Source organism: Erinaceus europaeus, unplaced genomic scaffold (assembly GCF_950295315.1).
Source record: "Erinaceus europaeus unplaced genomic scaffold, mEriEur2.1 scaffold_721, whole genome shotgun sequence".
NCBI classification, from domain to species: Eukaryota; Metazoa; Chordata; class Mammalia; order Eulipotyphla; family Erinaceidae; genus Erinaceus; species Erinaceus europaeus.
Genome location: NW_026648179.1, coordinates 16601 through 43540, shown reverse-complemented (window position 1 = coordinate 43540; position 26940 = coordinate 16601). Strand labels below are relative to the sequence as shown.

Sequence of the window (26940 nt, the reverse complement as noted above, 5' to 3'; positions counted from 1 at the left end):
GGCCCAGCACCACTTAGGAGTGCTAGGGCACTACAGGAAGCTCTGGTGTTTTGGCATCTCTCCCTCTCTGTAGGGCATACAAAGAATGAAAGAGCTGGTCCAGAAGCAGTGGTCACTCACTTGTAAGGCCTATGTGCTGGCAAAAAAAATCCAAGTGAGACCTATGAAGTACACGTGCAAAGGTCACACATCTTCAAGGGTGTCCCACCACACTTAAAGCTTTACCTAGGTTACAAGGCTTCATTTGTTCTGCCCCAGGCTACTTCCACTTAATTTCCTATTATTCCTAATTCTTGTCATGGTGGTTTTCCTGAAGATCCTCTCATTCAATGAATTCAAGTGCATTTGAAGTCCTTTGCATATACTATTACCTTAAAAAAAAAAGTCATGTGCAGACCTCTCTATTCAAGTTGGTCTCCTTCCCTCCCCCGTCCCCATTTTTCTGAATATATTTATTTATTGGATAGAGACAGAGATAGAGATAAAAAAAATTGAGAGGGTAGGAGGAGATAAAGAGGGACAGAGAGAATGACATCTGAAGCACTGCTTCACCACTTTTGAAGATTTCCCCTACAGTTGGGGACAGCTGAGGCTTGAACTGGGGTCTTTGCACATGGTATTATGTGCACTCAATCAGGTCTCCTTTAGGTTTTTGTTTGTTTTATTCAAGGCCTTTCTTAACTACTTTATCACAAAACAACATCCCCAGCCAATCTTGAATGTCTTACTCAAATTTAGATTTTACTCATAGAATGTAACTACTTTGCCATATAAATTTACTGTGCTACTGCCTGCCCCATTAGCACATAAGCTTATTGAAGGTGGTTTTTCTCTTACTTGTTCACTGCCTTTCTGTGGATCCCAGAATGGTATCTGCTCCCATAGTACATGTTACCTTTTGTATAAAGAACCAAGTAACACAGGTGCTCTACTGCTGCCCCTCAGCTGAGTGTGTGTGTGTGTGTGTGTGTGTGTGTGTGTGTGTGTGTGTGTGTATAAATGGTGAGGAGGATTAAGCCCAAAGTCTCATGTACGTGAGGCATAGAAAAATGAATATAAGGAAAATAAATAAATAAAATGGGGGAGTTGGGCAGTAGCATAGCGGGTTAAGCGCAAGGACCGGTAAAAAAAAAAAAAGCACAAGGACTGGTAAAAAATCCCAGTTCGAGCCCCTGGCTCCCCACATGCAGGGGAGTTGCTTCACAAGTGGTGAAGCAGGTCTGCAGGTGTCTATCTTTCCCCTCTTTGTCTTCTGCTCCTCTCTCCATTTCTCTCTGTCCTATCCAACAATGATGACATCAATAACAATAATAACTACAATAAAACAACAAGGGTAACAAAAGGGAAGAAAGAAAAAAAGAAAGAAAGAAAGAAAATGAATATGAGGATTGGCAAAATAGCTCACTGGACTAGCTACTGAAGTCCAGGTTTAAGCCTGGTCCCCACTGCATGGAAGGAAGCTTTAGTGGGGACCCCCTTTCTTTGTTTCCTTTCTTTTTCTCCCCCACTTCCTCTCCCCTCCCCTCCAACCTCCCCCACACCCCTGTCCCTGTCCCCATATGAAAAAAGTCAGCCTGGAGCAGTAAAGTCCCAATGATGACAAAGAAAAAAAAAAAAAGAAAGAAAATGAATACTATATTCTCCTCAGCTATAGTACAGGTTAACAGGATTTCACAAACTTTTCTGGAGATTATGAAAAAAACCACCTAACATAAAAACATCTGTGCATCCTAGTATAGTTCTGATTCCTAGCTTTACAGAAAACACTAGTCACTATTTATATACCACTAAGGTCCCTAATGAGGAGCCTATCCAATCACCATGCCCTCAGGGTTAAGGGAAAGAAAAAAAGAATCTTAAAAATGCTGCCTGGGAGCCACAGTATAACCAGCTGTTCAACCAGCTGTCAGCAAAAGAGACCCAAAACACCACAGAGGAGCCACCACACCCCAGTGCCTGTTCAACTGTGACCACACTAGTAATCATTTATTTATAAATCAGGAATTTGCATTAGTGTTTTAAATCTCAAATCTGACTGCTTATGGACTGGAAACCTTCTCTAACAGTCATCTATCTCCAGAGGCCAACTTTACCACTTCATTTCTTCCCTCATTCTTCCTTTGCCCCGACCTTTCATACTGTTAGTTAAGACTAGTTATTATAAGATAATTAATAGAGACCATCATTCATATTGTTTACTCTGATAACGAACACAAATAACAGATGGGGGCTGGCAAGATAGCTCACTAGGACAGTGTGCCTGCTTTGCATACAGCCCAGGTGCCACCCTGGACGCACTGTATTATCAAGCTTTGATGATCTGATATCTTCTCTCTCCCTCTCTGACTCTGTCTGAAAAAAACTGACTGAGAGTGGTGCAGCCCCATCAATGACAGAAAATAGAAAGTGTCGGGAGTCGGGCAGCAGTGCAGTGGGTTAAGTGCAGATGGTGCAAAGCACAAGGACCAGTGTTTAAGGATCCTGGTTTGAGCCCCTGGCTCCCCACCTGCAGGAGGGGTCACTTCACAAGCGGTGAATCAGGTCTGCAGGTGTCTGTCTTTCTCTTCCCCTCTCTTCCCCTCCTCTCTCCATTTCTCTGTCCTATCCAACAACGACGACATCAGTAACAACAATAATAACTACAACAATAAAATAACAAGGGCAACAAAAGGGAATAAATAAATATAAAATAAAAAAAAGAAAATAGAAAGTGTTGAATGTTATGCATGTACAAACTATTGTATTTACTGTTGAATGTAAAACATTAATTCCCCAATAAATAAATAAATAAGTAAAAAGTGTCTAGTTATAAGGCAAAGTGAAATAAATACATTCTAAAACACTCCTGTGCTCTAATATATTTCTCAAGTAGGAAAAAGTCAGGTCTACTAAAAACTTGTTGAAAGAGCAAAGAAAAAGCAGCATTCCTAGCTTCAAAATTTGGAGCTGGGGGGAGGGGACCTGGACTCAACTAAAAGTGATAAAATTCTTGTCTTTTATAACCTTTAGGAAAACAGACACACCCTCCCTTTCTCTTTCTTTAAATGCTAATGTACTTCTCTGACTTAGTTATTGAGTACCAGAAACCTCTGAAAAGATAAGAAGTTTGACATGGGGGAGTCAGGCGGTGGTGGGTTAAGCACATGTGGTGCAAAGTGCAAGGACCGGGGTAAAGATCCCGGTTCCAGCCCCCGGTTCCCCACCTGCAGGGGAGTCGCTTCACAGGCGGTGAAGCAGGTCTGCAGGTGTCTATCTTTCTCTCCCACTCTCTGCCTTCCCCTCTTCTCTCCATTTCTCTCTGTCCTATCCAACAACGACATCAATAACCACAACAATGTTAAACAACAAGGGCAACAAAAGGGAAAATAAATAAATATATATATATAAAAAGAAGTTTGACATGGTAGATAACATACCAAAAGGTTCTATGAACTGATAGAGTTTTTCACCAACTGATATTGCTTCTGTATACTGGCGCAGATGATAAAGAATGACTGCCTGATTGTAGTACAACATGCTGTTTTCAACGTCATCTAATCCATCCATTTCTTCAACAGCAGAGTGGACCTATAATATGACAAAACAGTTCTAACAAAAGTAAGGAAATAACTAAATAACTAGCTAAAATGAAAGAACCTCTATTAATAAATAGGAACATGGGTCAACATTTTTTTAACTCAATTCTTCCATACTTTCACAGGATCTTTACAATTTTAATTACTTACATACTAAAAATTTCAATTAATAATGAACGTCTGTTAAGCTTTTTTTTTTTTTTTTTTTTGCCTGGAAGGTTTATTACTGGGGTTTGGTGCCTGCACTACTATTACACTGCTCCTAGAGGTTATTTTTTACATTTTGTTGCCACTGATGGATAGGACAGAGAGAAACTGAAAGAGGAGGGGAAGGCAGAGAGGAGGAGAGAAAGAGAGACATTTGTAGACCTGCTTCACCACTTGTGAAGTAAACCCCCTGCAGATGGGGAGCTGGGAGCTCCAACTGGGATCCTTATGCTGGCCCTTGCGCTTCACGCCATATGCACTTAACCTGGTGCCTGGCCCAGTAAGTAAAACATTTTGAGACTGCTTTTTTTGTTGTCACCAGGGTTATCACTGGGAGTTGGTGCTGGCATTACAAATCCACCACTCCTGGTGGCCATTTTTAGCTCCTCCCCTTCCTATTTTTATTATTTGACAGGACAGAAAGAAATTGAGAGGGGAGGGGAAGAAGAGGGAGAAGGAAAGATAGGTATCTGCAGATCTGCTTCATGAAGCATCCTCTTTGCAGGTGAGGAGCGAGGGCTTGGACTTGGGTTCTTGCACATGGTAATCTGTGCACTTAACTGGGTGTGCCACTGGATATATATATTTTAGCAGAGCACTACTCAGCTCTAGTTTATGGTGGTATGAGGGATTGAACCTGAGACTTTGGAGCCTCAGGCATGAGAGTCTTCTTGCATAATCATTACCTCAGCCCTCTGAATTGTACTTTTGTCCACAATCACATATTCTAAGCACAATGACACTTTTTAAAACCTATTCCACTTTCATTATTGCTTTGTTTGATTTAATGAGATTTTTCTCCCCCTTTGCTAGAGCAATTGATAAGTTATTTTGGTGAAGCTAGGAAATATGAGTTCAGGTATTGCTGAATCCAAGCCAAAACCCCACTTTCAGGTCAAGAATAAACTCTTTCTCAGCTCTTTCACCATTTACATATCTAATAGGAGGTGACTTCTCTGGAAATCAAGTTTTCTCTATTAAAAGGTGCTTTTTCACGTGGGGGGATAGCTTAATGGTTATGCAAAGAGGCTCGCTGGTTCAATCCCCTGCACCACCATAAGCCAGAGCTGAGCAGTGTTCTGATAAAAAGAAAAAAAAAAAAACTATTTAGAGATTATTTTTGGTTCCTTAAAAAAGAGATAAATGAAAATCATAAAGAACCCTCAAATTGTTTTTATGCACAAGCTGTTGGTCAGCTTAAACCAGTTGTTGACACTGGGAAAACCCCTTCTCTAGTCCTCTTCAAGGGTTTGAACCTGGATGACCTATGTGGCAAAACACACACCCTAGTAAGTTATTTCTCGGTCTATCCTGTTCTGGTGAAAAGCCCAACAGAAAATAAAAATCATATAATGTTTTTGTATGGAATACAAAACTGAAATAATTATTTTATACACATGCAATCAATAAAAAACAAAATGTTTTGGGTATTAGAGATTATGTTATTAATATTACAGAAGTCACATTAATTTTCCTCAACTATTCCTATTTCACAAATTAGAAAACATCACAATCACATAGCTAAATGTATTTGCATATCACCTGATTCTTCAGTTGAGTAAGTGTTTGTCTCAAATTATCAGTTGTTGTTTGGTTACTTTTAAAAAATTCAGCTACTGCTGTATTCAAAATTATTTTATAATCATCTTTGTTTATATCTTGTAGGCAGGCAAGATGTTGTAGACAAGCATCATAATTTCCAGCCTAAAATAAAAACACACCAACACAAACAAAATTACGTACTTAATTTAAGAACAAAACATTCATTTCCAAATATATTTCACTTAGCTTTATTTGAAAATTCTAAGGGGCTGGGTGGTGGCGCACCTGGTTGAGCGCATGTATTACAATGCGCAAGGACCCGGGTTCGAGTCCCTGATCCCCACCTGTAGGGGGAAAGCTTTGCAAGTGGTAAAGCAGTGCTGCAGGTGTCTCTCTGTGTCTCTCCCTCTCTATCACCCCCTTCCCTCTTGATTTCTGGCTGTCTCTATCCAATAAATAAAGATAATTAAAAATTAAAAGTGGTCCGGGAGGTGGCGCAGTGATAAAGCTTTGGATTCTCAGGTATGAGGTCCCAAGTTTGATCCCCGGCAGCACATGTGCCAGAGTGATGTCTGGTTCTTTCTCATAAATAAATAAAATCTTTATTTTTTAAAAAAAGAAAGAGAACCTTTAAAAAAATAAAAAAGAAAATTCTTTGAAAAGATATAATTCCCCTAAGTATATTAAAGTTTCTAGATGAAGCAACATTCATGTTAATTACAGAAATGTGATTGTTATAATAAAATGGGGTGGAGGTGTGAAAACGGTGGATATTTATTTAACATTTAAACTCCAGGAGCTGGGAGACAGCTCACCTGGTAGAGTACCTGCTTTATCATGCACAAGGTGCCAAGTTTGAACCCTGGCACTATATAAGCTGTAAGGGTGATGGGATTATACTGTGATGCCTCTTCCTTTTTCTCTCTCTGCCTCTATCTATCTGAAATAAAAAGAATGAAAAAGTTAGTCAGGGAGCACTAGAATCAACACACAAACAAGGTCCCATGCCAGTAAATAAACTCCAACACTGAAATACACATCTTTATAATCTGTATGTAGACGTATTTGTGCATTTACAACCTGTGGAAATATATATCATATCTACACAAGACATATATATATATATATATATATATATATATATATATGTGTGTATATATATATATACACACATATATATATGTGTGTATATATATATATACACATATATATATACACACATATATATATATGTGTGTATATATATATATATATATATATATATATATATATATATACACACACACACACACACACACACACACACAAGTATGTAATGTACAGACATAATATATTTAGGTATATGTTGCTAGCAGGGCATAGTAGCCAAGTCCGGAAAGGTAGTATGATTACTCAAATATTAATTTGAAGTAAACACACTATGAATATCCAAGTATCAAAGTCTTTCATTGACACAAATGTAACTGGAAAATCAAACATGACTTTCTTTTGTATCATTTAGTGCTCAAAAATTAAAATGTTGACAATAGACTTTCATTTTTCTAATGCAGCACCATGGAATGAACCCAGGGCCTTGGTGTTATGTATGATACTATTACTGAGAGGCCTGCCTGTCACAGTATTTTTCATTATTTACTTCAGAGAGACACAGGAGGGACACCAAAACACTGCTCTACCATCCACAGACCACACTTGGTGCCATCCATGTTGTTCCCATATGGTGCCGGAGCTTGAACCCAGCTCGTGTGAATCTAAGACTCACCGTCTACCACGTGAGCTAACTCATAGCCAGACAATAAACTTCTGAACTCCCATTTTAAAGCACATTCAAGAATTGAGCAGAATAGTGAAATGAACAGCTTGAGCTACATATTTACAAGTCTAAATGCAAATGACTTAAAACCATTAAGAGATTTCAAATATGATTATTAAAGCACAAAAACCTGGAAAAGGCTCAAATCACTCCCGTTCAACACCTTCAAACTAAAAGTGTTATCATTTAATACATTTTTTTTCTTTCCTTTTTAAAAAAATATTCATTTATTTATTTATTACCTTTTGTTGCCCTTGTTGTTGTTGTTGGACAGGACAGAGAGAAATGGAGAGTGGAGGGGAAGACAGAGAGGGGGAGAGAAAGTCACCTGCAGACCTGCCTCACCGCCAGTGAAGCGACTCCCCTGCACTACTGCCCGACTCCCTATTTAATATATTTTAAATATATATATATATATATATATATTTATCTTTATTTATTTGCTGGATAGATAAAGTCAGAAATTGAGAGGGAAGGGGGGTAATAGAGAAGGAGAGAGACAGAGAGACACCTGCAGCACTGCTTTACCACTTGTAAAGCTTTCCCCCTGCAGGTGGGGGCCAGGGGCTCGAACCTGGGTCCTTGCACACTGTAATATGTGCGCTCAACCAGGTGCGCCACCACCTGGCCCCTTTAAAAATATTTTTTAAGAAAATTTTTATTTAGGGGGCCGGGTGGTGGCGGACCTGGTTGAGCGCACATGTTACAATGCGCAAGGACCCAGGTTCGATCCCCTGGTCCCTACCTGCAGGGGGAAAGCTTCACAAGTGGTGAAGCAGGACTGTGGGTGTCTCTCTGTCTCTCTCCCTCTCTATCACCACGTTCCCTCTCAATTTCTACCTGTCTCTATCCAATAAAAAAAAAAAAGAATATTTTTATTTATTTTTCCTTTTCTTGCCCTTGTTTTTTTAATTATTGTTGTAGTTGTTGTTGTTATTGATGTCGTCGTTGTTAGATAGGACAGAGAGAAATGGAAAGGAGGGAAAGACAGAGGGGGAGATAAAGACACCTGCAGACCTGCTTCACTGCCTGTGGGGCGACACCCCTGCAGGTGGGGAGCCGGGGGCTCGAACCTGGATCCTTACAACGGTCCTTGCGCTTTGTGCCACATGCGCTTCACCTGCTGGGCTACTGCCCAACTCCCACATTTTTTTTTTTAAGATAGAAAAAGAGAGGCAGAGAGAGGACAGTGAAAGAGATCACAAGATCATAGCAGTGGGGGTAAGGCTTGAATTTGGGTCCTTGCACAATGTAATGTGTGTACTCAAGCAGGTGTGTCATCACCCAACCCCTCTCATTGTTTTCTAAATATATTTTATTGAGAGAAAGATACAAAGAGAGAGAGAGAGAGAGAGAGAGAGAGAGAGAGCCAGAGATAGAAACAGATATACCAGAGTACCAATCAGCTAGTGTGGAATTAAACCTGGGACTTTGGAGCCTCAGCCTGGAAAGTATTTTTGCATAATCATCATGCTATCTCCCATCCTCCAAGTGAGATATTTTACCAGCCCTTATTTTAAAACTATACCTTAACTTTCAAACTATTATAGAACAAAAAGTATAAATTTTAAAAATTCACTGTGAGATATTTCCTACTTGACAGACCCTAAAAATGAAGCAGTGTAAGAGAAACCTTTTTTTTTTTTTTTTGTCTCCAGGGTCATCACTGGGGCTCAGTGCCTCAGTGCTGGCACTATGAATCCACCACTCCTGGTGGCCACTTTTTCTTTCTTTTTTCCCCATTTTATCTGATAGGACCGAGAGAATTTGAGAGAGACAGGGAAGATAAGAGAGAAAGACACCTGCAGACCTGTTTCACTGCTTATAAAGTGTACCCCCTGCAGGAGGGGAGTAGGGGCTGGACCTGGATCCTGTGCATATATAACTATGTGCACCTAACTGGGTGCACCACCGTCTGCCCCCCAAGAAACCATCTCTTACCGTGAAAGCTTGGCAAGCACTGGTGGACAACTCCTTTTCTTGATCAGTGATCCCAGAAGACTGACCTGTCCCTTCATGTTTCTCTGCTCCCTGATCTGCAAACAGACACGTTTTACAGTTCTTTAGAAATAAGTTGTATAGAAAATTTATCTTCAGTTTTCTTTCTAATGAAGTTGTCAAAATTAGAATCCTCTCAACAACCATGGCTAGTGTTACAAATGAGTATGGAGCTTATTCTCTAAATATTTGAAAAAGAAATGTTTTCCCTAGTGGTGAAAAGTCCACCATCATTTACATGAGTATATTTTTTTATTGGATAGATACAGAGAGAAATTGAGAGGGGAAGGAGAGGGAATGAGACAGAGAGACAGAGATACCTATAGCCCTGCTTCACCATTTGTAAAGCTTTCTCCCTGCAGTTGGGGACCAGGGGCTTGAACTTGGGTCCTTGCATACTGTGGCGCACTTGCATACTTTGGTACACCACCTGCCCCCCCATGAGTACATTTATTTATTTATTTATTTATTTTTTCCATAAATAAGTAAGTCTTCAAAAAGCATTCTGATATTTGGATATATCAGAATTTTTAGTTCTAGGGCCAGAGAGGTAGCTCAGTATCATGGTACCTGCCTTATATAAGTGAGGGTCTGGGTTCAATCTCTGGTATTCACATAAGAATAGTAAAAGACAAAACAAGTACTGCCTGTACTCTTGCAGGGAAAACAGAACTGCTACTTCTGATAATTAAAGTTAGCAGATAAATCACATAGCATTTTATTTCCACTTCAGTATACAGATAAGTGAGAGAAGAATTTAAGAGCTTAATGGAAAAAACATTAATATTTTGAAATAGTATAGTTGGGGAGGTGGGCTCAGCCCCAAAACTTAGATGCTGGAGTATCAGGTACAATTCCTGGAACTGCATATACTGGAGTATAGAAGTGCTCTGAACTGAGTCTCATCTCCTCTACCTCCCTCTCTCTCTGATACACACACACAGTAAGCATATAAAATAAAATTTACAAGACAGATTTTATTATTTTTTTTTTTTCCTCCTCCAGGGTTATTGCTGGGCTCAGTGCCTGCACCATGAATCCACCGCTCCTGGAGGCCATTTTTCCCCCCTTTTGTTGCAGCTTCGTTGTGGCTATTATTATTATTATTATTATTTTTATTTAAGAAAGGATTAATTAACAAAACCATAGGGTAGGAGGGGTACAACCCCACACAATTCCCACCGCCCAATCTCCATATCCCACCCCCTCCCCCGATAGCTTTCCCATTCTCTATTCCTCTGGGAGCATGGACCCAGGGTCATTGTGGGTTGCAGAAGGTAGAAGGTCTGGCTTTTGTAATTGCTTCCCCGCTGAACATGGGCATTGACTGGTCGGTCCATACTCCCAGTCTGCCTCTCTCTTTCTCTAGTAGGGTGGGTCTCTGGGGAAGCTGAGCTCCAGGACACATTGGTGGGGTCTTCAATCCAGGGAAGTCTGGCCGGCATCCTGATGACACCTGGAACCTGGTGACTGAAACGAGAGTTAACATACAAAGCCAAACAAATTGTTGAGCAATCATGGACCCAAAGCTTGGAAAAGTGGAGAGGAAGTATTAGGGAGGTACTCACTGCAAACTATAGTGTACTTCTGCTTTCTTACTTTGGTGCCATACTCCAAACTCAGTCAATTTCTGCTTTGCATTTCTACTTCTTTTTTTTTTTTTTTACATGCATAACATTCCCCAGATTCCCATTTAACAATACAACCCCCACTATTTCATTCATCATCTTTCATGGACCTGTATTCTCCCCACCCACCCACCCACCCCAGAGTCTTTTACTTTGGTGTAATACTCCAATTCCATTTCAGGTTCGACTTGTGTTTTCTTTTCTAATCTTGTTTTTCAACTTCGGCCTGAGAGTGAGATCATCCCGTATTCATCCTTCTGTTTCTGACTTATTTCACTCAACATGATTTTTTCAATGTCCATCCACGATCGGCTGAAAACGGTGAAGTCACCATTTTTTACAGCTGAGTAGTATTCCATTGTGTATATAGACCACAACTTGCTCAGCCACTCATCTGTTGTTGGACACCTGGGTTGCTTCCAGGTTTTGGCTATTACAAATTGTGCTGCCAAGAACATATGTGTACACAGATCTTTTTGGATGGCTGTTTTGGGTTCCTTAGGATATATCCCCAGGAGGGGAATCGCAGGGTCATAGGGTAGGTCCATTTCTAGCCTTCTGAGAGTTCTCCAGACTGTTCTCCACAGAGGTTGGACCAATTGACATTCCCACCAGCAGTGCAGGAGGGTTCCTTTGACCCCACACCCTCTCCAGCATTTGCTGCTGTTACCTTTTCTGATGTGTGACATTCTCACAGGAGTGAAGTGATATCTCATTGTTGTCTTGATTTGCATTTCTCTGACAATCAGAGACTTGGAGCATTTTTTCATGTGTTTCTCGGCCTTTTGGATCTCTTCTGTGGTGAATATTCTGTCTATGTCCTCCCCCCATTTTTGGATGGGGTTATTTGTTGTCTTATTGTTGAGTCTGGCAAGCTCTTTATATATGTTGGTTATTAAACTCTTATCTGATGTATGGCATGTAAAGATCTTCTCCCATTCTGTGAGGGGTTTCTTGATTTGGGTAGTGGTTTCTTTTGCTGTGAAGAAGCTTTTTAATTTGATGTAGTCCCATAGGTTTATACTTGCCTTAGTCTTCCTTGTAATTGGATTCGTTTCATTGAAAATGTCTTTAAAATTTATGCGGAAAAAAGTTCTGCCAATATTTTCCTCTAAGTATCTGATAGTTTCTGGTCTAACATCCAAGTCCTTGATCCACTTGGAATTTACTTTTGTATTTGGTGAAATACAGTGATTCAGTTTCATTCTTCTGCATGTTTCAACCCATTGTTTCCAACACCATTTGTTGAAGAGACTCTGCTTTCCCCATGTAATAGTCTGGGCCCCTTTGTCAAAGATTAGATGTCCATACGTGTGGGGCCTCATTTCTGGGTTCTCAATTCTATTCCACTGGTCAGTGTGTCTGTTCATGTTCCAGTACCAAGCAGTTTTGATGACAATGGCCCTATAATACAGTTTGAGATCTGGCAGTGTGATGCCTCCGATTCTGTTCTTTTTTCTCAAGATTGTTTTGGCAATTCTAGGTCTTTTCTGGTTCCAGATAAACATTTGTAGCATTTTTTCTATTCTCCTAAAAAATGCGCTTGGGATCTTGATGGGGATAGCATTAAATTTGTAGATGGCTCTGGGTAATATATTCATTTTGATGATGTTAATTCTTCCAACCCATGAACATGGAATATCTTTCCACTTCTTTGTGTCTTTTTCAATTTCTTTGAGTAGTGACTCATAATTTTCAATATACAAGTCTTTCACTTCTTTGGTTAGGTTTATTCCTAGATATTTTATAGTTTTTGTTGCTATAGAAAAAGGATCTGATTTCTGGATTTCAATTTCTTCTAACTTAGTGTTTGCATAGAGGAATACCACTGACTTTTGAATGTTAATTTTATAGCCTGACACATTACTGTATTGCCTGATGATTTCCAAAAGCTTCTTGCTGGATTCCTTAGGTTTTTCCATGTATACTATCATGTCATCTGCAAATAAGGAGAGTTTGACTTCTTCTCTTCCAATCTGTATGCCTTTAATTCCTTGCTCCTGCCTGACTGCTATGGCAAGAACTTCCAACACTATGTTGAATAGTAATGGTGATAGTGGGCAGCCCTGTCTAGTACCTGATCTGAGGGGAAATGCTTCCAGTTTTTCACCATTGAGTATGATGTTGGCTGTAGGTTTGCTATATATAGACTCCACTATCTTCAGGAATTTTCCATCTATTCCTATTTTTTGTAGTGTTTTGATCATAAAGGGATGTTGTATTTTGTCAAAGGCTTTCTCTGCATCTATTGATATGACCATGTGGTTTTTGGTCTTGCTTTTGTTGATGTGGTGGATCACATTGATTGACTTACGTATATTAAACCAACCTTGCATGCCTGGGATAAACCCCACTTGGTCATGATGAACAATTTTTTTGATATACTGCTGTATCCGGTTGGCTAGAATTTTGTTCAATATTTTCGCATCTATGTTCATCAGAGATATTGGTCTGTAGTTTTCTTTTTTGGTTGTGTCCCTGTCTGCTTTTGGTATCAGGGTGATGTTGGCTTCATAGAAGTTGGCAGGGAGTATTCCAGTGTCTTCAATCTTCTGGAAGACTTTTAAAAGTAGAGGTATTAGTTCTTCTTTGAAAGTTTTGTAGAATTCATTTGTAAAACCATCTGGTCCAGGACTTTTATTTTTGGGAAGATTTTTGATAACTGTTTCAATTTCATTAGCTGTGATGGGCCTGTTCATGTTATCCACTTCCTCTTTACTTAGTTTTGGAAGTTGGTAGGTATCTAGGAAATCATTCATTTCTTCCAGGTTCTCTAGCTTGGTGGCATATAGTTGTTCATAGAAGCCTCGCATGATATGTTGAATTTCTGCAGTGTCTGTTGTGATTTCTCCTCTTTCATTTACTATCCGATTTATTTGGGTCTTCTCCCTTTTTTGTTTTGTGAGTCTGGCTAAAGGTTTGTCGATTTTGTTTACTCTTTCGAAGAACCAACATTTACTTTCATTGATCTTGTGTATGGTTTTCCTATTCTCAATGTTATTTATTTCTGCCCTAACTTTAGTAATTTCTGTCCTTCTGGTTGCTTTAGGATTCCTTTGTTGTTCTTCTTCTAGGTCTTTGAGATGTGCAATCAGGCTGTTTATTTGTGCCTTTTCTTGTTTCCTAATGTGTGCTTGTATAGCTATGAACTTCCCTCTTAGGACTGCTTTAGCTGTGTCCCAAATATTTTGATAGCTTGTGTCTTCATTTTCATTGAACTCTCGAAACATTTTGATTTCCTCTTTGATCCAGAAGTTGTTAAGAAGTGTACTGTTGAGCTTCCACATTTTGGGACTGTTACTAATCTTTTGTTGATTGTTAAGTGTTAGTTTAATTCCACTGTGGTCTGAGAAGATGCTTGGGATGATTTCAGTGCTCTTGAATAGGCTGATGCTGTCTTTGTGGCCTAACGTATGGTCTATCCTTGAGAATGATCCATGTGGATTTGAGTAAAATGTGTATTCCAGTTTCTTGGGATGAATGACTCTGAAAATGTCCAATAGTTCTAGTTTATCTATCTCTTCATTTAGCTCCCTTATGTCTTTACTGATTTTCTTCCTGGATGATCTGTCAAGTTGAGATAGTGGGGTGTTGAAGTCCCCTACTATGATTGTGTTACTGTTAATATATTGTTGTAGCTCTTTCAGTAGAAGTTTGATGTATTTAGATGGCTTCTCATTGGGTGCATAGATATTAATAATTGTTAAGTCCTCTTGATTGACTGATCCTCTGAGCATTAAGTAGTATCCATTCCTATCTTTTTTAATCTTATCTATTTTAAAGTCTATCATGTCAGATATGAGAATAGCTGTTCCTGCCCTTTTTTGTGGGCCATTGGCTTGAATGATAGTTTTCCATCCTTTCACTTTAAGTCTGTGTTTGTCTTGTTGCGTTAGGTGAGTTTCCTGTAGACAACATATTGTTGGGTTGTGTTTTCTGATCCATCTTCCTACTCTGTGTCTTTTAATAGGTGAATTCAGGCCATTCACATTTACTGATATCAAAGATTGTGAAGATATTTTAACGCCATTCTTGTAGAGTTTTAGAGTGTTTTGATATATGTCCTATTTGTGGTGGTCTGACTGTTTATAGGAGACCTTTCAGAACTTCTTTCAAGGCAGGCTTGGTGATGGTTGCTTCCTTCAACTGTTGCTTGTCTGAGAAGGTTTTGATGTTTCCATCTAGTCTGAATGACAATCTAGCAGGATATAGTATTCTTGGCTGAAAGCCTTTCTCATTGAGCACTCGATAGATATCTTGCCATTCTCTTCTGGCCTGTAGTGTTTGTATGGAGAAGTCTGCTGCTAATCTTATGGGTTTTCCTTTGTAGGTGACTCTTTGTTTTTCTCTTGCAGCCTTGAGGATCCTTTCTTTATCCTTATTCCTTTCCAATCTAAGTATGACATGTCTTGGTGTCTTTAGGTCTGGGTTAATTCTGTTTGGGACCCTCTGGGCTTCTTGAATCTTTATGTCTTTGGTGTTGTCTAGACTAGAGAAATTTTCAGCTATTATGGCCTGGAGAACGCTTTCTTCCTCCCCTTCTCTTTCTTCCTCTGGTAAGCCAATAATGCGTATATTGTTTCTTTTGAAGTCATCCCATAGGACTCTGTTGTTGTTTTCAGCATCTCTTAATCTCTTTTTGAGATCTCTTACTTCTTTTTTTGTTGTCTCTAATTCATCCTCAATTTTGCTAATTCTGTCTTCAACCTCATTGATTCTATTCTCTCTGCCCTCTACTGCTTTCTGGAGGTCATCTATTTTGTTGCCCTGCTGTGATACTGTTTTAGCTTGTTCAGCTAGTTGCCTTCTTAGCTCAGAGATTTCAGCTTTCAGCTCTCTAATAACCATGAGATAATTAGAATTTTCTTCCATATTCTCATTTGTTGTTCCTGCATTTCTGATTACAATTTTTCAAATTCTTTACTCACTCCTGTTATTATTTCCTTAGCTAATGTTTGGATGTTGAACTCGTTTTGTGCTTCACCCTCTGGAGGACTTTTAGCTGGACTCTTGTCCTGGTTCGAGTCTCCAATATTTTTTCTTGTTGTTTTAACCATTTTAAATAAGTTAACAGTTTTTTCAATCCCTGAGTTGGAGTTCAGTGGTGTAAAAGCCTTTTTTTTTTCCCCTGTAGGCTATGGGAGCCTGAGGGCTTTTAAACTATCAATAGGCTTCTTAGCTTAATCACTGACTCCTGACCAAGAGATAAAGCAGGGTGTGGCAGAGATAATCCAGTGGTTATGCAAAGAGACTTTCACAGCCCCTCAGCTATGCCACCGAGGTATAGGTCTTCTGAGTTTCCCGGTTAGATCTCTGTACCCTGTTGTCCCTCCCTGTTGCTGCTCCAGATTCTGAGGGTAGTAGCAATGGAGACTCAGAGTTGCACTTGGGGAGTCTCTGGGGAGTCCTTTCCTCCCTTCAGCTGTCCCCTTGTTGGTGGAGCAGACTGAAGGTGGTGTCTCCACTGACAAACTGTCGAACTGTTAGCAGTCACTTAATCTCTCCTTAGGCCCCTCTCTCCTCTCTGTCACCAGCCACGCGTGTTTGTACTCACGGGTGATTTACTGGGTTTCTGTGGTCATTCTAGTCCTGTCTTGTTTCGGTCCGGGTGGTCTCCTTTGGTATTCCTAGTTGATCCGGGAGAGGAGAGGAGAGGAGAGAAAGCGATCTGCTGCTCGTAGCTCCGCCTCCGGAAGTCGAATCCCCTGGCTATTATTATTATTGCCCTTGTTGACGCAATTCGTTGTTGGATAGGACAGAGAGAAATGGAGAGAGGAGGGGAAGACAGAGAAGGGGAGAGAAAGATAGACAACTGCAGACCTGCTTCACCGCCTGTGAAGCGACTCCCCTGCAGGTGGGGAGCCGGGGGCTCGAACCGGGATCCTTACGCCGGTCCCTGCGCTTTGCGCCACTTGCGCTTAACCCTCTGCGCCACCGCCTGGCCCCTAGATTTTAATTTTTTTTTTTTTTACTTGCTATTTTGTGCTTAGGAGCCATGGTTTTATGCCTGACAGGCATGTTCTCTAGCACTAAGGTGCATGCCTGGCCTTACCTAATAGAAAGTTAGTAATACTGAGTTGGCTGCAAGACTGCTATTTACATAATAGTTATGCAGTGAAGATCAATTTCTTTAAAATGTGTAAAGACGGTTGGTGCAGGAGATAGTGCATTAGATAGCATGTCATATTTGCATGTGTTAGGCCCTGGCACCACATAAGCCAGAGTGATGCTCTCATTTCCCTCCTTCAATGAATGAATGTTAAAAAAAAAAAAAAAATATATATATATATATATATATATATATATATATATATAAACTTAAAAAAAATTTTTAACCAGAGCACTGCTCAGCTCCGGCTTATGGTGGTGTAGGGGATTGAACCTGGGACTTGAGAGCCTCAGGCATGAAAGTCTCTTTGCTGTCAATGCTTCCTTTTTATATATATATATAAAAGTCTCTTTGCACAACCGTCATGCTATACCCCCACCCTATTTTAATTTTTTTATTGGAGGATTAATGGTTTACAGTTGAAAGCAAAACACAATAATTTGTACATGCATAACATTTCCCAGTTTTCCACATAACAATTCAACTCCTACTAGGTTGGTCCTCCTCTGCCATCATGATCCAGAACCTGAACCCTCCTCCCCCACCCCAATGCCTTTTCCTTTGGTGCAATACACCAACTCCAGTCCAAGTTCTCCTTAGAGTTTTCCCTCTGATCGGGTTATTCAACTTCTGTATATGAGTGAGATCATCCCATATTCATCCTTCTGTTTCTTTTTCTTTTTATAATTTATTTATTCCCTTTTGTTGTCCTTGTTGTTGTAGTTATTATTGTTGCTGTTGTTTTTGGATAAGACAGAGAGAAATGGAGAAAGGAGGGGAAGACAGAGGGGGAGAGAAAGATACGACACCTGCAGACCTGCTTCACCACTTGTGAAGCGACTCCCCTGCAGGTGGGGAGCCAAGGGCTTGAACCGGGATCCTTGAGCTAGTCCTTGTGCTTTGCACCATGTGCGCTTAACCTGCTGTGCTACCGCCCGACTCCCCCTTCCTTCCTTCCTTCCTTCCTTCCTTCCTTCCTTCCTTCCTAAGGCAGTGAAGCTGAGTTTTTTTTTTTTTAATTTTTTCATTATCTTTATTAATTGGACTAGAGACAACCAGAAGTCAAAAGGGAGGGGTGTGAAAGAGAGGGAGAGAGATAGACACCTGCAGCATTGCTTCACCACTTGCAAAGCTTTCCCCCTACAGGTGGGTAGTAGGCGTTCGAACCTGGGACTTTGTGCACTGTAACATGTGCACCCAACCAGGTGTGCCACCCAGCCAGCCCCCTTGTTTCTGACTTATCTAACTTAACATGATGCCTTCAAGCTCTATCCAAGATGAGCTGAAAAGGGTGAAATCACCATTTTTAATAGCTGAGTAGTATTCCATTGTATATACAGAACACTACTTGCTCGGTCACTAGTTTGTTGTTGGACATCTGGGATGTTTCTAGGTTTTGGCTATTACAAATTGTGCTTCTATGAACATAGGTATACACAAATCTTTTTGAATGGGTATGTTTGGTTCCTTAGGATATATCCCCAGGAGAGGAATTGCAGGGTCATAGGGAAGGTCCATTTCTAGCTTCTAAGGGTTTTCCAGACTGCTCTCCACAGGGTTTGGACCAATTTACATTCCCACCAGCAGTCCAGAAGGGTTTGGTTCCTTTGTCCCCACAACCTCTCCATTTGTTGCTGCTACCTTTTCTGATGTATGACATTCTCACAGGAGCAAAGTGGTATCTCATTGTTGTCTTTATTTGCATTTGTATGACAGTCAATGACTTGGAGTATTTTTTCATGTTTGTTGGCCTTTTGGATCTCTTCTGTAGTGAATATTCTGTTCCTATCTTCTTCCTATTTTTTGGATGGGGTCATTTGTTTTCTTGTTGCTTCTTCTTCTAGCGTTTGCCCTTCTTCCGTAGCCAGTCAACAGCGTCAGGTTGAGCCTGATGTAAAGTTTCGAGACCTCCTTTGAATCTGGAGAGGTGGCAGTCGTTGACTATGTGGGTCAGAGTCTGTCTGGAGCTCTTGTTCTTGTTGCTGAGTTTGGTTATTAGCCTTTTGTCTGATGTATGGCTTGTAAAGATCTTCTCCCATTCTGTGGGAGGTCTCTTTATTTGGGTGGTAGTTTCATTTGCTGTGCAGAAGCTTTTCAATTTGATGTAGTCTCATTGGTTTATTTTTCATTTAGTCTTCTTTGTATTTGGATTCGTTTCACTGAAGATGCCTTTAAAATTTATACAGAAAGAGTCCTGCCAATGTTTTCCTCTAAGTATTTGATAATTTCTGGTCTAACATCCAAGTCCTTGATCCATTTGGAGTTTACTTTTGTGTTGAGTGAAATATAGTGGCTCAATTTCATTCTTCTGCATGTTTCAACCCAATTTTTCTAACACCATTTGTTGAAGAGACTCTCCTTTCCCTATTTAATAATCTGGGCACCTTTGTCAATGATTAGATGTCCATAGGTATAGGGGCTTGCTTTTGGGCTCTCAATTCTATTCCATTGGTCAGTGTGCCTATTTATGTTCCAGACCAAGCAGTTTTGATTACAATGGCCCTATAATACAATTTGAAATCTGGGAGTGATGCCTCCAGTTCTGTTCTTTCTTCTCAAGATTGTTTTGGCAATTCTAGGTCTTTTCTGGTTCCAGATAAACATGTGTAGCCTTTATTCTATTCTCCTAAAAAATTTGGTTGGGATCTTAATGTGGATTGCATTTAAAAATATTTTTTATCTGTTAGAGAGATGAAGAGAGAAAGAGGGGGGAGGGAGTGAGAGGAAGAGGGGAGGAGGGAGAGAGGAAGAGGGGAGGGTGAGGGAGAGAGAAGAGGGAGAGGGAGAGAGAAAGGAGAGAGGGAAAGGGAGAGAGAGAAGACACTAGAGCATCACTAGTACAAGTCCTGCCAGGGATCAAATTCAAAACCTCATGCTTGAGAGTCTAATGCTTTATCCACTGGGCCACTTTGTGGACCACGTGTTTTGTTTTTTTAACCAAAGCACCGCTCATCTGACCTACAGTGGTGCTGGAGACTGAATCTATTGAGACTTCCTGAACTTCAGGCATGTCTTTTTATTTTTTTTAAAGAAAAAATATTCTATTCATTGGATAGAGATAGAAATGGATAGGAAGACAGAGAGAAAAGACACCTGCAGTGCTGCTTCAGTGCTCCTGAAGCTTTCTTTCCCCCTGCAAGTGGGGACTGGAGGCTTTGAACTTGGGTTCTTCAGCATGGTAATGTGTTCAACCAGATGCACTACAGCCTGGGCCCCATAAAATTCATTTGCCTAATTATGTTACTATCTCCTTGGACCTAAATAATCCTTTAACAAACCACTATTTTAATTTTCTTCCAACTGCAATTTTTAAATTTTTTACAAGAAACAGACATGTTTATAACTAGTTTAAAAAAGAAATCACTTTGACTGCTAACTTCTTACCAGAAAGAGTCTGCACATAATTCCACAATGTGTCTTTATTTGTCCAAAAGTAGTCTCCATTGCCAATCGAAAGAGTATATGAGCGTTCATTCATAAGCTTGACTTTCCTTCTAGTTTGGCCGAGTGAACATGGCAGGTCTTCAAGACGTGCAGAGTTCCTTGAGGCACATGCCTTGACACTTTTTATGCCAACAGGCTTCATTTCTAACTAAATAATTACTTGGAAGTTTGAACTAGAAAAAAAGTAAAACACATGGCTGCTTTTTCAAAACTGAGAAAAATCAGTTAACTGAAAGCATAGACACATTCCAATGAGGAATGTTAATATCTCAAATCTGATTGGAGAAGCATCTTCCTTTCAAGTTACACTTTTCAAAATAATGAACTCCAGTGATGCCCAAGACAAGAAATGTTTTCAGAAGGGTGGTGTGTGTGTGTGTGTGGGGGGGGGGTAGGAATGGTAAGGGATTGGGAGTAAGTTCACCCGGTAAAGCATGCACTTTATCATGTGAGGACCTAGGTTTCGGACTCTGGCCACCATATAAGCACACCGTACAAAAACAGTGGAGAAATGCTGTGATGTTTCTCCTTCCCTGTCTCTCACCCTCAACCTAGAAATAAAAGGGGGGGGAGATGATAAAAAGTCTATCAGAGCAGTGGAATTACATAGGCACAAAATCGAAGGCTCAAGGAAATCTATCGCTACACTCACAAAATAATGACGATGCCTTTTAGAAGGAGCAATTTATTTATTTATTTATTGCCTCCGGGGTTACTGCCAGCACTCAGTGTCTGCACTACAAATCCACTGCTCCTGGAGGCTATTTTTTCCCTTTTGTTGCTTTGTTGTTTATCACTGTTGTAGTTATTATTGTTGTTGTTATTGCTGTCGTTGTTGTTGGATAGGACAGAGAGAAATCGAGAGAGGAAGGGATGACAGAGAGGGGGAAAGAAAGACACCTGCAGACCTACTTCACTGCCTGTAATAAAGTAATAACCAAACCCCTCATCAGGTGGGAGCCAGGGGCTGGAACCCGGTTCCTTATCTAGTCATGTGCGCTTAACTCACTAAGCTACCGCCTAGCACTGTGAAGGAGCATTTATTTAAGGAAGTAATTTCAAAACACGACAATTATCATGTTCCCCAAATTCACCACATAGCTTAGTTTATTACCTCTCATTTAGATTTCTATCATGTCAAGTACACCTGCTTTATCAGCCACATATAATAGCTGATTTCTACATGGCTTAGAAAAATAAAATGCGGGAGCCGGGTGGTGGCACAGTGGGTTAAGCGCACATGGCGTGAAGCGCAAGAACCCACATTAAGGATCCCGGCTTGAGCCCCCGGCTCCCCACCTGCAGGGGAGTCACTTCACAGGCGGTGAAGCAGGTCTGCAGGTGTCATCTTTCTCTCCCCATCTTCCCCTCCTTTCTCGATTTCTCTGTCCTATCTAACAACGACGACAGCAATAACAACAATAACAACAACGACAATAAACAACAAGGGCAACAAAAGGGAAAAAAAGAAAATGCTACTAGTAAAGCTACATACCCGAATACCCTATTTAGCAATGCAAAGTGAACTGTCTTTGGAGTGTCTTTGTGAAACTGTCTCTGGAGAAGACATAAAATGATCCTTAGTATGAAAACAAAAATCCTTTGGCAGTGTTAGTGGTCTGCTTTACCTGTCTTCCCCAAAGCATGCTCTTGTTGACTTCCTTATGTAAAATGCTCCATTTACAAATCCATTGTCATTATTTTGTGAGTGTAGTGACAGATTTCTCTGGGCCTTAGACTTTGTGCCTATGTAATTCCACTGCTCTGATAAGATTTTTTTCTTGTCCATTGCACTAATAAGACTTTCTTCCCTTTCTTTCTTTCTTTCTCTTCCTTTTTTCCAGATTGAGGGTGAAAGACAGGAAGGAGAAATATCACAGCATTGCTTCACTGTTTTGTGTGGTGTGCCCATATGGTGGCCAGGGCCTGGAACTGAGGTCCTCACACGTGATTAAGTACATGCTCTACTAGTGCAAAACTTCACCAACAGTGAAGCAGTACTGCAGGTGTCTTTCTGTCTCTCTTGATTTATGTCTCTATCATATAAAATTAAAAAAATATATTTTTTAAAGTTAAAAAAGTACCAATTTCTTAAAGTTTCCCCAAGACCACACAAATACCAAGTGGTACTTCAAGGATAAACCTAGGCTTCTGATTTGAACGCAATGCTCCTAACTCTTCATCAACTCTCACCTGATGCAGTTACTTAAGTCAGCCACTACAGTCTCCTAGTGTTTTCCTTCATTATCATCATTTAGGGACAAGCAGAAGGCCAAAGACAATGAAAGAGACCACAGCACCAAAGTTTCTTTCAATGTGGTGGGGGCCAGGCTTCAACCTGGGATTGCACACATGGCAAAGCAGCACACTACCCATGTGAGCTATTTCGCCAGCCTTTGGCTTCCTATTGGTATGAATTCAAACTTCGCCCACTGGTGGAAGGCCTGATTAAGAGTCAGCCCCTGCCACAATGCTGACTTCATCTCTTCCCACGCTTTCTTTGCCCACTACGCTATAACTCTATCATGAACTGCCCTACATGCCAGGTATTGCTCAGACACTGGCACCAGAACATGACTAACACCATCAAAAGTCTCTTTCCTCAAGGTGCTTATATTCAAAGGGCCTTCTTCTTGTTCTTTAAACTTTTTCCCCATGGAAATACATGATGCTGTTTCTCTTACCTGGATCATTCTTTTCCTACAAGGCTAATTTTTCATCTTTAGGTCTCTGTTCAAATGCAGAATCCCCCCATCACTAACCAGCCCATTATAATAAGATGCTTGCTTCTCACCTAATGTTCTTTTTTAAAAAATTTTATTTATTTATTTTCCCTTTTGTTGCTCTTATTGGCTTTTTATTGTTGTTTTAGTTATTACTGTTGTTGTTATTGGTGTCATCGTTGGATAGGACAGAGAGTAATGGAGAGAGGAGGGGAAGACAGAGAGGGGGAGAGAAAGACAGACACCTGCAGACCTGCTTCACCGCCTGTGAAGCGACTCCCCATCAGGTGGGGAGCCGGGGGCTCCAACCGGGATCCTTAGGCCCTCAGCCGGTCCTTGCGCTTCACACCTCTCCATGTGTGCTTAACCCGTTATGCTACTGCCCGACTCCCACTTAATATTCTTTCACCATACTCATTTTTCTTTTCTTTTTTTAAAAATATTAAAATTTTTTTTAAACTTTATTTTTTTATTGGATAGAGACAGAGAGAAATTAAGGGGAAAGGAAGATAGAGATGGAGAGACAGACAGACACCTGCAGTCCTGCTTCACCACTATTGAGGCTTTCTCCCTGCAGGTGGGGATTAGGGGCTTGAACTGGAGTCCTTGTGCACTGTAGGGCGTGCGCTTAACCAGGTGCGCCACTGCCTGGTCCCTCTTTTCTTTTTTAAAAAGATTTATTTATGGGAGTCGGGCGGTAGTGCAGCAGGTTAAGTGCATGTGGCGCAAAGCGCAAGGACCGGAGTAAGGATTCCGGTTCGAGTCCCCGGAGTCAATTCACAGGCGGTGAAGCAGGTCTGCAGGTGTCTTTCTCTCCCCCCTCTGTCTTTCCCTCCTCTATTTCTTTCTGTCCTATCCAACAATGATGACATCAATAACAATAATAACTACAACAATACAACAAGGGCAACAAAAGGGAATGCATAAACTTAAAAAATTCTTTAAAAAATTAAAAAAAAACAGATTTATTTATAAGAGAGAAAGAAGAGGGGAAAGAGAGAACCAGAACATCAGTCTAGCCCATATGATGCTAGAGATGCAACTCTGGGAGCTCATGCCTGTGGATCCAATGCTGTCCAACGCTTTATCCACTGAGCCACCTTCTGAGTCACTTCCTCATTTTTCTTTTCTTCACTTCATCCTCACAACTTGAAATCATAATTGTTACCTTATTTTGTTCACATGCTTTTCTTTTATACTACAGTATATGCTCCAGGAAGATGGAGATATTGTAGCATCTGGCAAAGTACTACTGAATATTTACTAATTAGTATCATTAGTTGGTCTCAGCTAGTTGCTGGGTTTCCAGTCTTTTGCTTCACTTAAATACAAGCTCTATCACAGTGAATGTAATTAAGTTATTAAGAACTTAAATAGCTTTTCTTAGCAAAGGACAAGCACACAAAGACCCTCCACAACAAGGGCCCTGGCTTTAGAAACTCAAAGATAAAGCAACATACAAAACTTACAACGTATTGTAAACAAGTGTTCACACAGAGAAAGAAAGAGGTCTGGGTGGTGGCAAACCTGGTTGAGTGCACATGTTACAATGCACAACAGTCTGGGTTCGAGCCCCTGGTCCCCACCTGCAGGGGGAAAGCTTTGTGAGTAGTGAAGCAGTATTGCAGGTGTCTCTCTCCCTTTCTCTTTATATTTTTAAGAGTCTTTAAAAATTATATTTATTTATTTATTTATTGGATAGACAGCCAAAAATTGAGAGGGAAGGAGACACCTGCAGCACTGTTTCACCACCTGTGAAGCTTTCCCCCTACAGGTGGGGACCTGGCCTCAAACTCAGATCCTTGCACATTGTAACCTGTGCGCTCAACTAGATGTGTCACCACCCTCTGTCTCTCTCCCTCTCTATCACCCCCTTCCCTCTCGACTTCTGTCTGTCTCTATCCAATAAATAAATAAAGATTTAAAAGAGAGAGAGTGGGAGTTGGGTGGTAGCTCAGCAGGTTAAGCGGACGTGCCACAAAGCACAAGGACTGGCATTAGGGTCCCAGTTCAAGCCCCCACTCCCCACCTGCAGGGGAGTCGCTTCACAAGCGGTTACGGGTGTCTATCTTTCTCTCCCCGTCTTTTCCTCCTCTCTCTCCTCTCTTCATTTCTCTCTGTCCTATCCAACAATGATGACATCAACAATAATAACTACAACAACAATAAAAACAACAAGGGCAACAAAAAGGAAATAGATAAATATTTTTAAAAAATAAGAGAGAGAGAAAATACTGCTCAGAAGCTCATCATGCTTGCCAAGTTATTTTTGGTATGAAGAGTTTTATGTGTTGATATTAGTAGCTGGAGGGGCCAGGAAACCAGACCATTCAGTAGGGTGTGAACCTTACCAAACACAAAACCCTGACACTACATAAGAGCACGGCACCAAGGGAAGTACCATTGATGGTAGAGCAGTGCTTTCCCTATGTCTTATCTGAATATAGACTGTGTAGAGTCCCAGAAGAAATATTCAGATGGTCTGGGAGGTAGCGCAGTGGATAAAGCACTGGATTCTCAGCCATGAGGTTCTGAGTTCAATCCCCAGCAGCACGTGTACCAGAGTGATGTCTGGTTCTTTTTCTCTCTCTGCCTGTCTTTCTCATGAATAAATAAATAAATTCTTTCAAAAAAATAAATATTCAGATTGATTTGGCAAAAAAATGGTACAATCTTAGAAAACTTGTAGGCAGTGGAATGGTATGACTCAAGCAGTGTTTTAGAAATAAAATAAAGAAGCCCGTGGCTCCCCACCTCCAGGGGATTCGCTTCACAGGCGGTGAAGCAGGTCTGCAGGCGTCTGTCTTTCTCTCCCCTTGTCTTCCCTTCCTCTCTTGATTTCTCCCTGTCCTATCCAATGACAGCAATAACAACAACAAAGATAAACAAGGACAGCAAAAGGGAAAATTTTTTTAAAGTTAAAAAAATAAAATAAAGAAGCAGCAATGAGAATAAACTAGAAAGAAGTAGACAAACACCAGTCAGAAGGCTGCTTAATGTGAAATAGGACACATTAGGAGATAAAGGTCTAGGGGCTGGTGTAGTGGATAAGATGTTGCTCTCAAGCATGAGGTCCCGAGTGCAATACTTTGTACTGTATGTTATCAGAGAGATGCTTTGGTGTACGCCCCCCGCCTTTTGCCTCTCCCTCCTCTCATAAGTAAATAAATCTTAAAGGGGGGGTAAATGTCAGATCTGCAGCAATAGAAATGGGAAAGGAAAGAGATTCAATGGAGCCAAACTAAACAGTAGAGATTCATATTTATTATTTTTCTTTTTAAAATGTTTTTATTTATTTATTATTGGATAGAGGCAAAGAGGAACTGAGAGGAGAGGGGTAGACAGAGAGGGAGAGAGACAGAGAGATACCTGCAACCCTACGCCACCACTTGTGAAGCTTTCCCCATACAGGTGGGGACCAGGGGCTTGAACCTACAACCTTAAGCACTGCAATGTGTGTGCTTAACTAGGTGCTCCACCACCTGGCCCCTCAGATTTATTTTCTAGTCAGGAAATTTCCTTTAACATACGTATATTTTGCTTAAGCCAATCAAAGAAACAGTTCCTAAACCACTTTGGATATTATGCTTCTATTATATATATTAATTAGCTCTTAACAAACAGAAGTTGCACGACAATATAACAAATTATGATAGTAGGTCTTAAAAGGCAGAGAGTATACCACATACACTCCACTTCAACATCTAAGGCATCATCTGGCATTCAATCTTTGTGAACAAATGTATGAACAAGTAAAATATTTTATAATTGAGGCAGGATGCAGCCTGGATGGTGACACAGCACTGGACTTGAAAACATGAGGTTCCTGAGTTCAATCCCCAGCACTCCATGTGCCAGAGAATAATGCTCTAGTGTGTTTTTCTCCCCACCTCCCCCCATT

At 40.5% G+C, this 26940-nt stretch overlaps 1 protein-coding gene across 2 annotated transcripts in view; it reads right to left on the bottom strand.

Moving 5' to 3' along the window:
• Nucleotides 1-26940, bottom strand: part of LOC103114370 (CCR4-NOT transcription complex subunit 10) — a 50766-nt gene that overhangs the window by 20726 nt on the left and 3100 nt on the right. For both annotated transcript variants that reach the window (XM_060184801.1, XM_060184800.1), the window contains exons 2-4: nucleotides 9079-9173; nucleotides 5325-5486; nucleotides 3417-3567 (exon numbers count right to left, since the gene is read on the bottom strand). In XM_060184801.1, the coding sequence (XP_060040784.1) occupies nucleotides 3417-3567; nucleotides 5325-5486; nucleotides 9079-9173 (408 nt within the window). The remainder of the gene's footprint in view (nucleotides 1-3416; nucleotides 3568-5324; nucleotides 5487-9078; nucleotides 9174-26940) is intronic.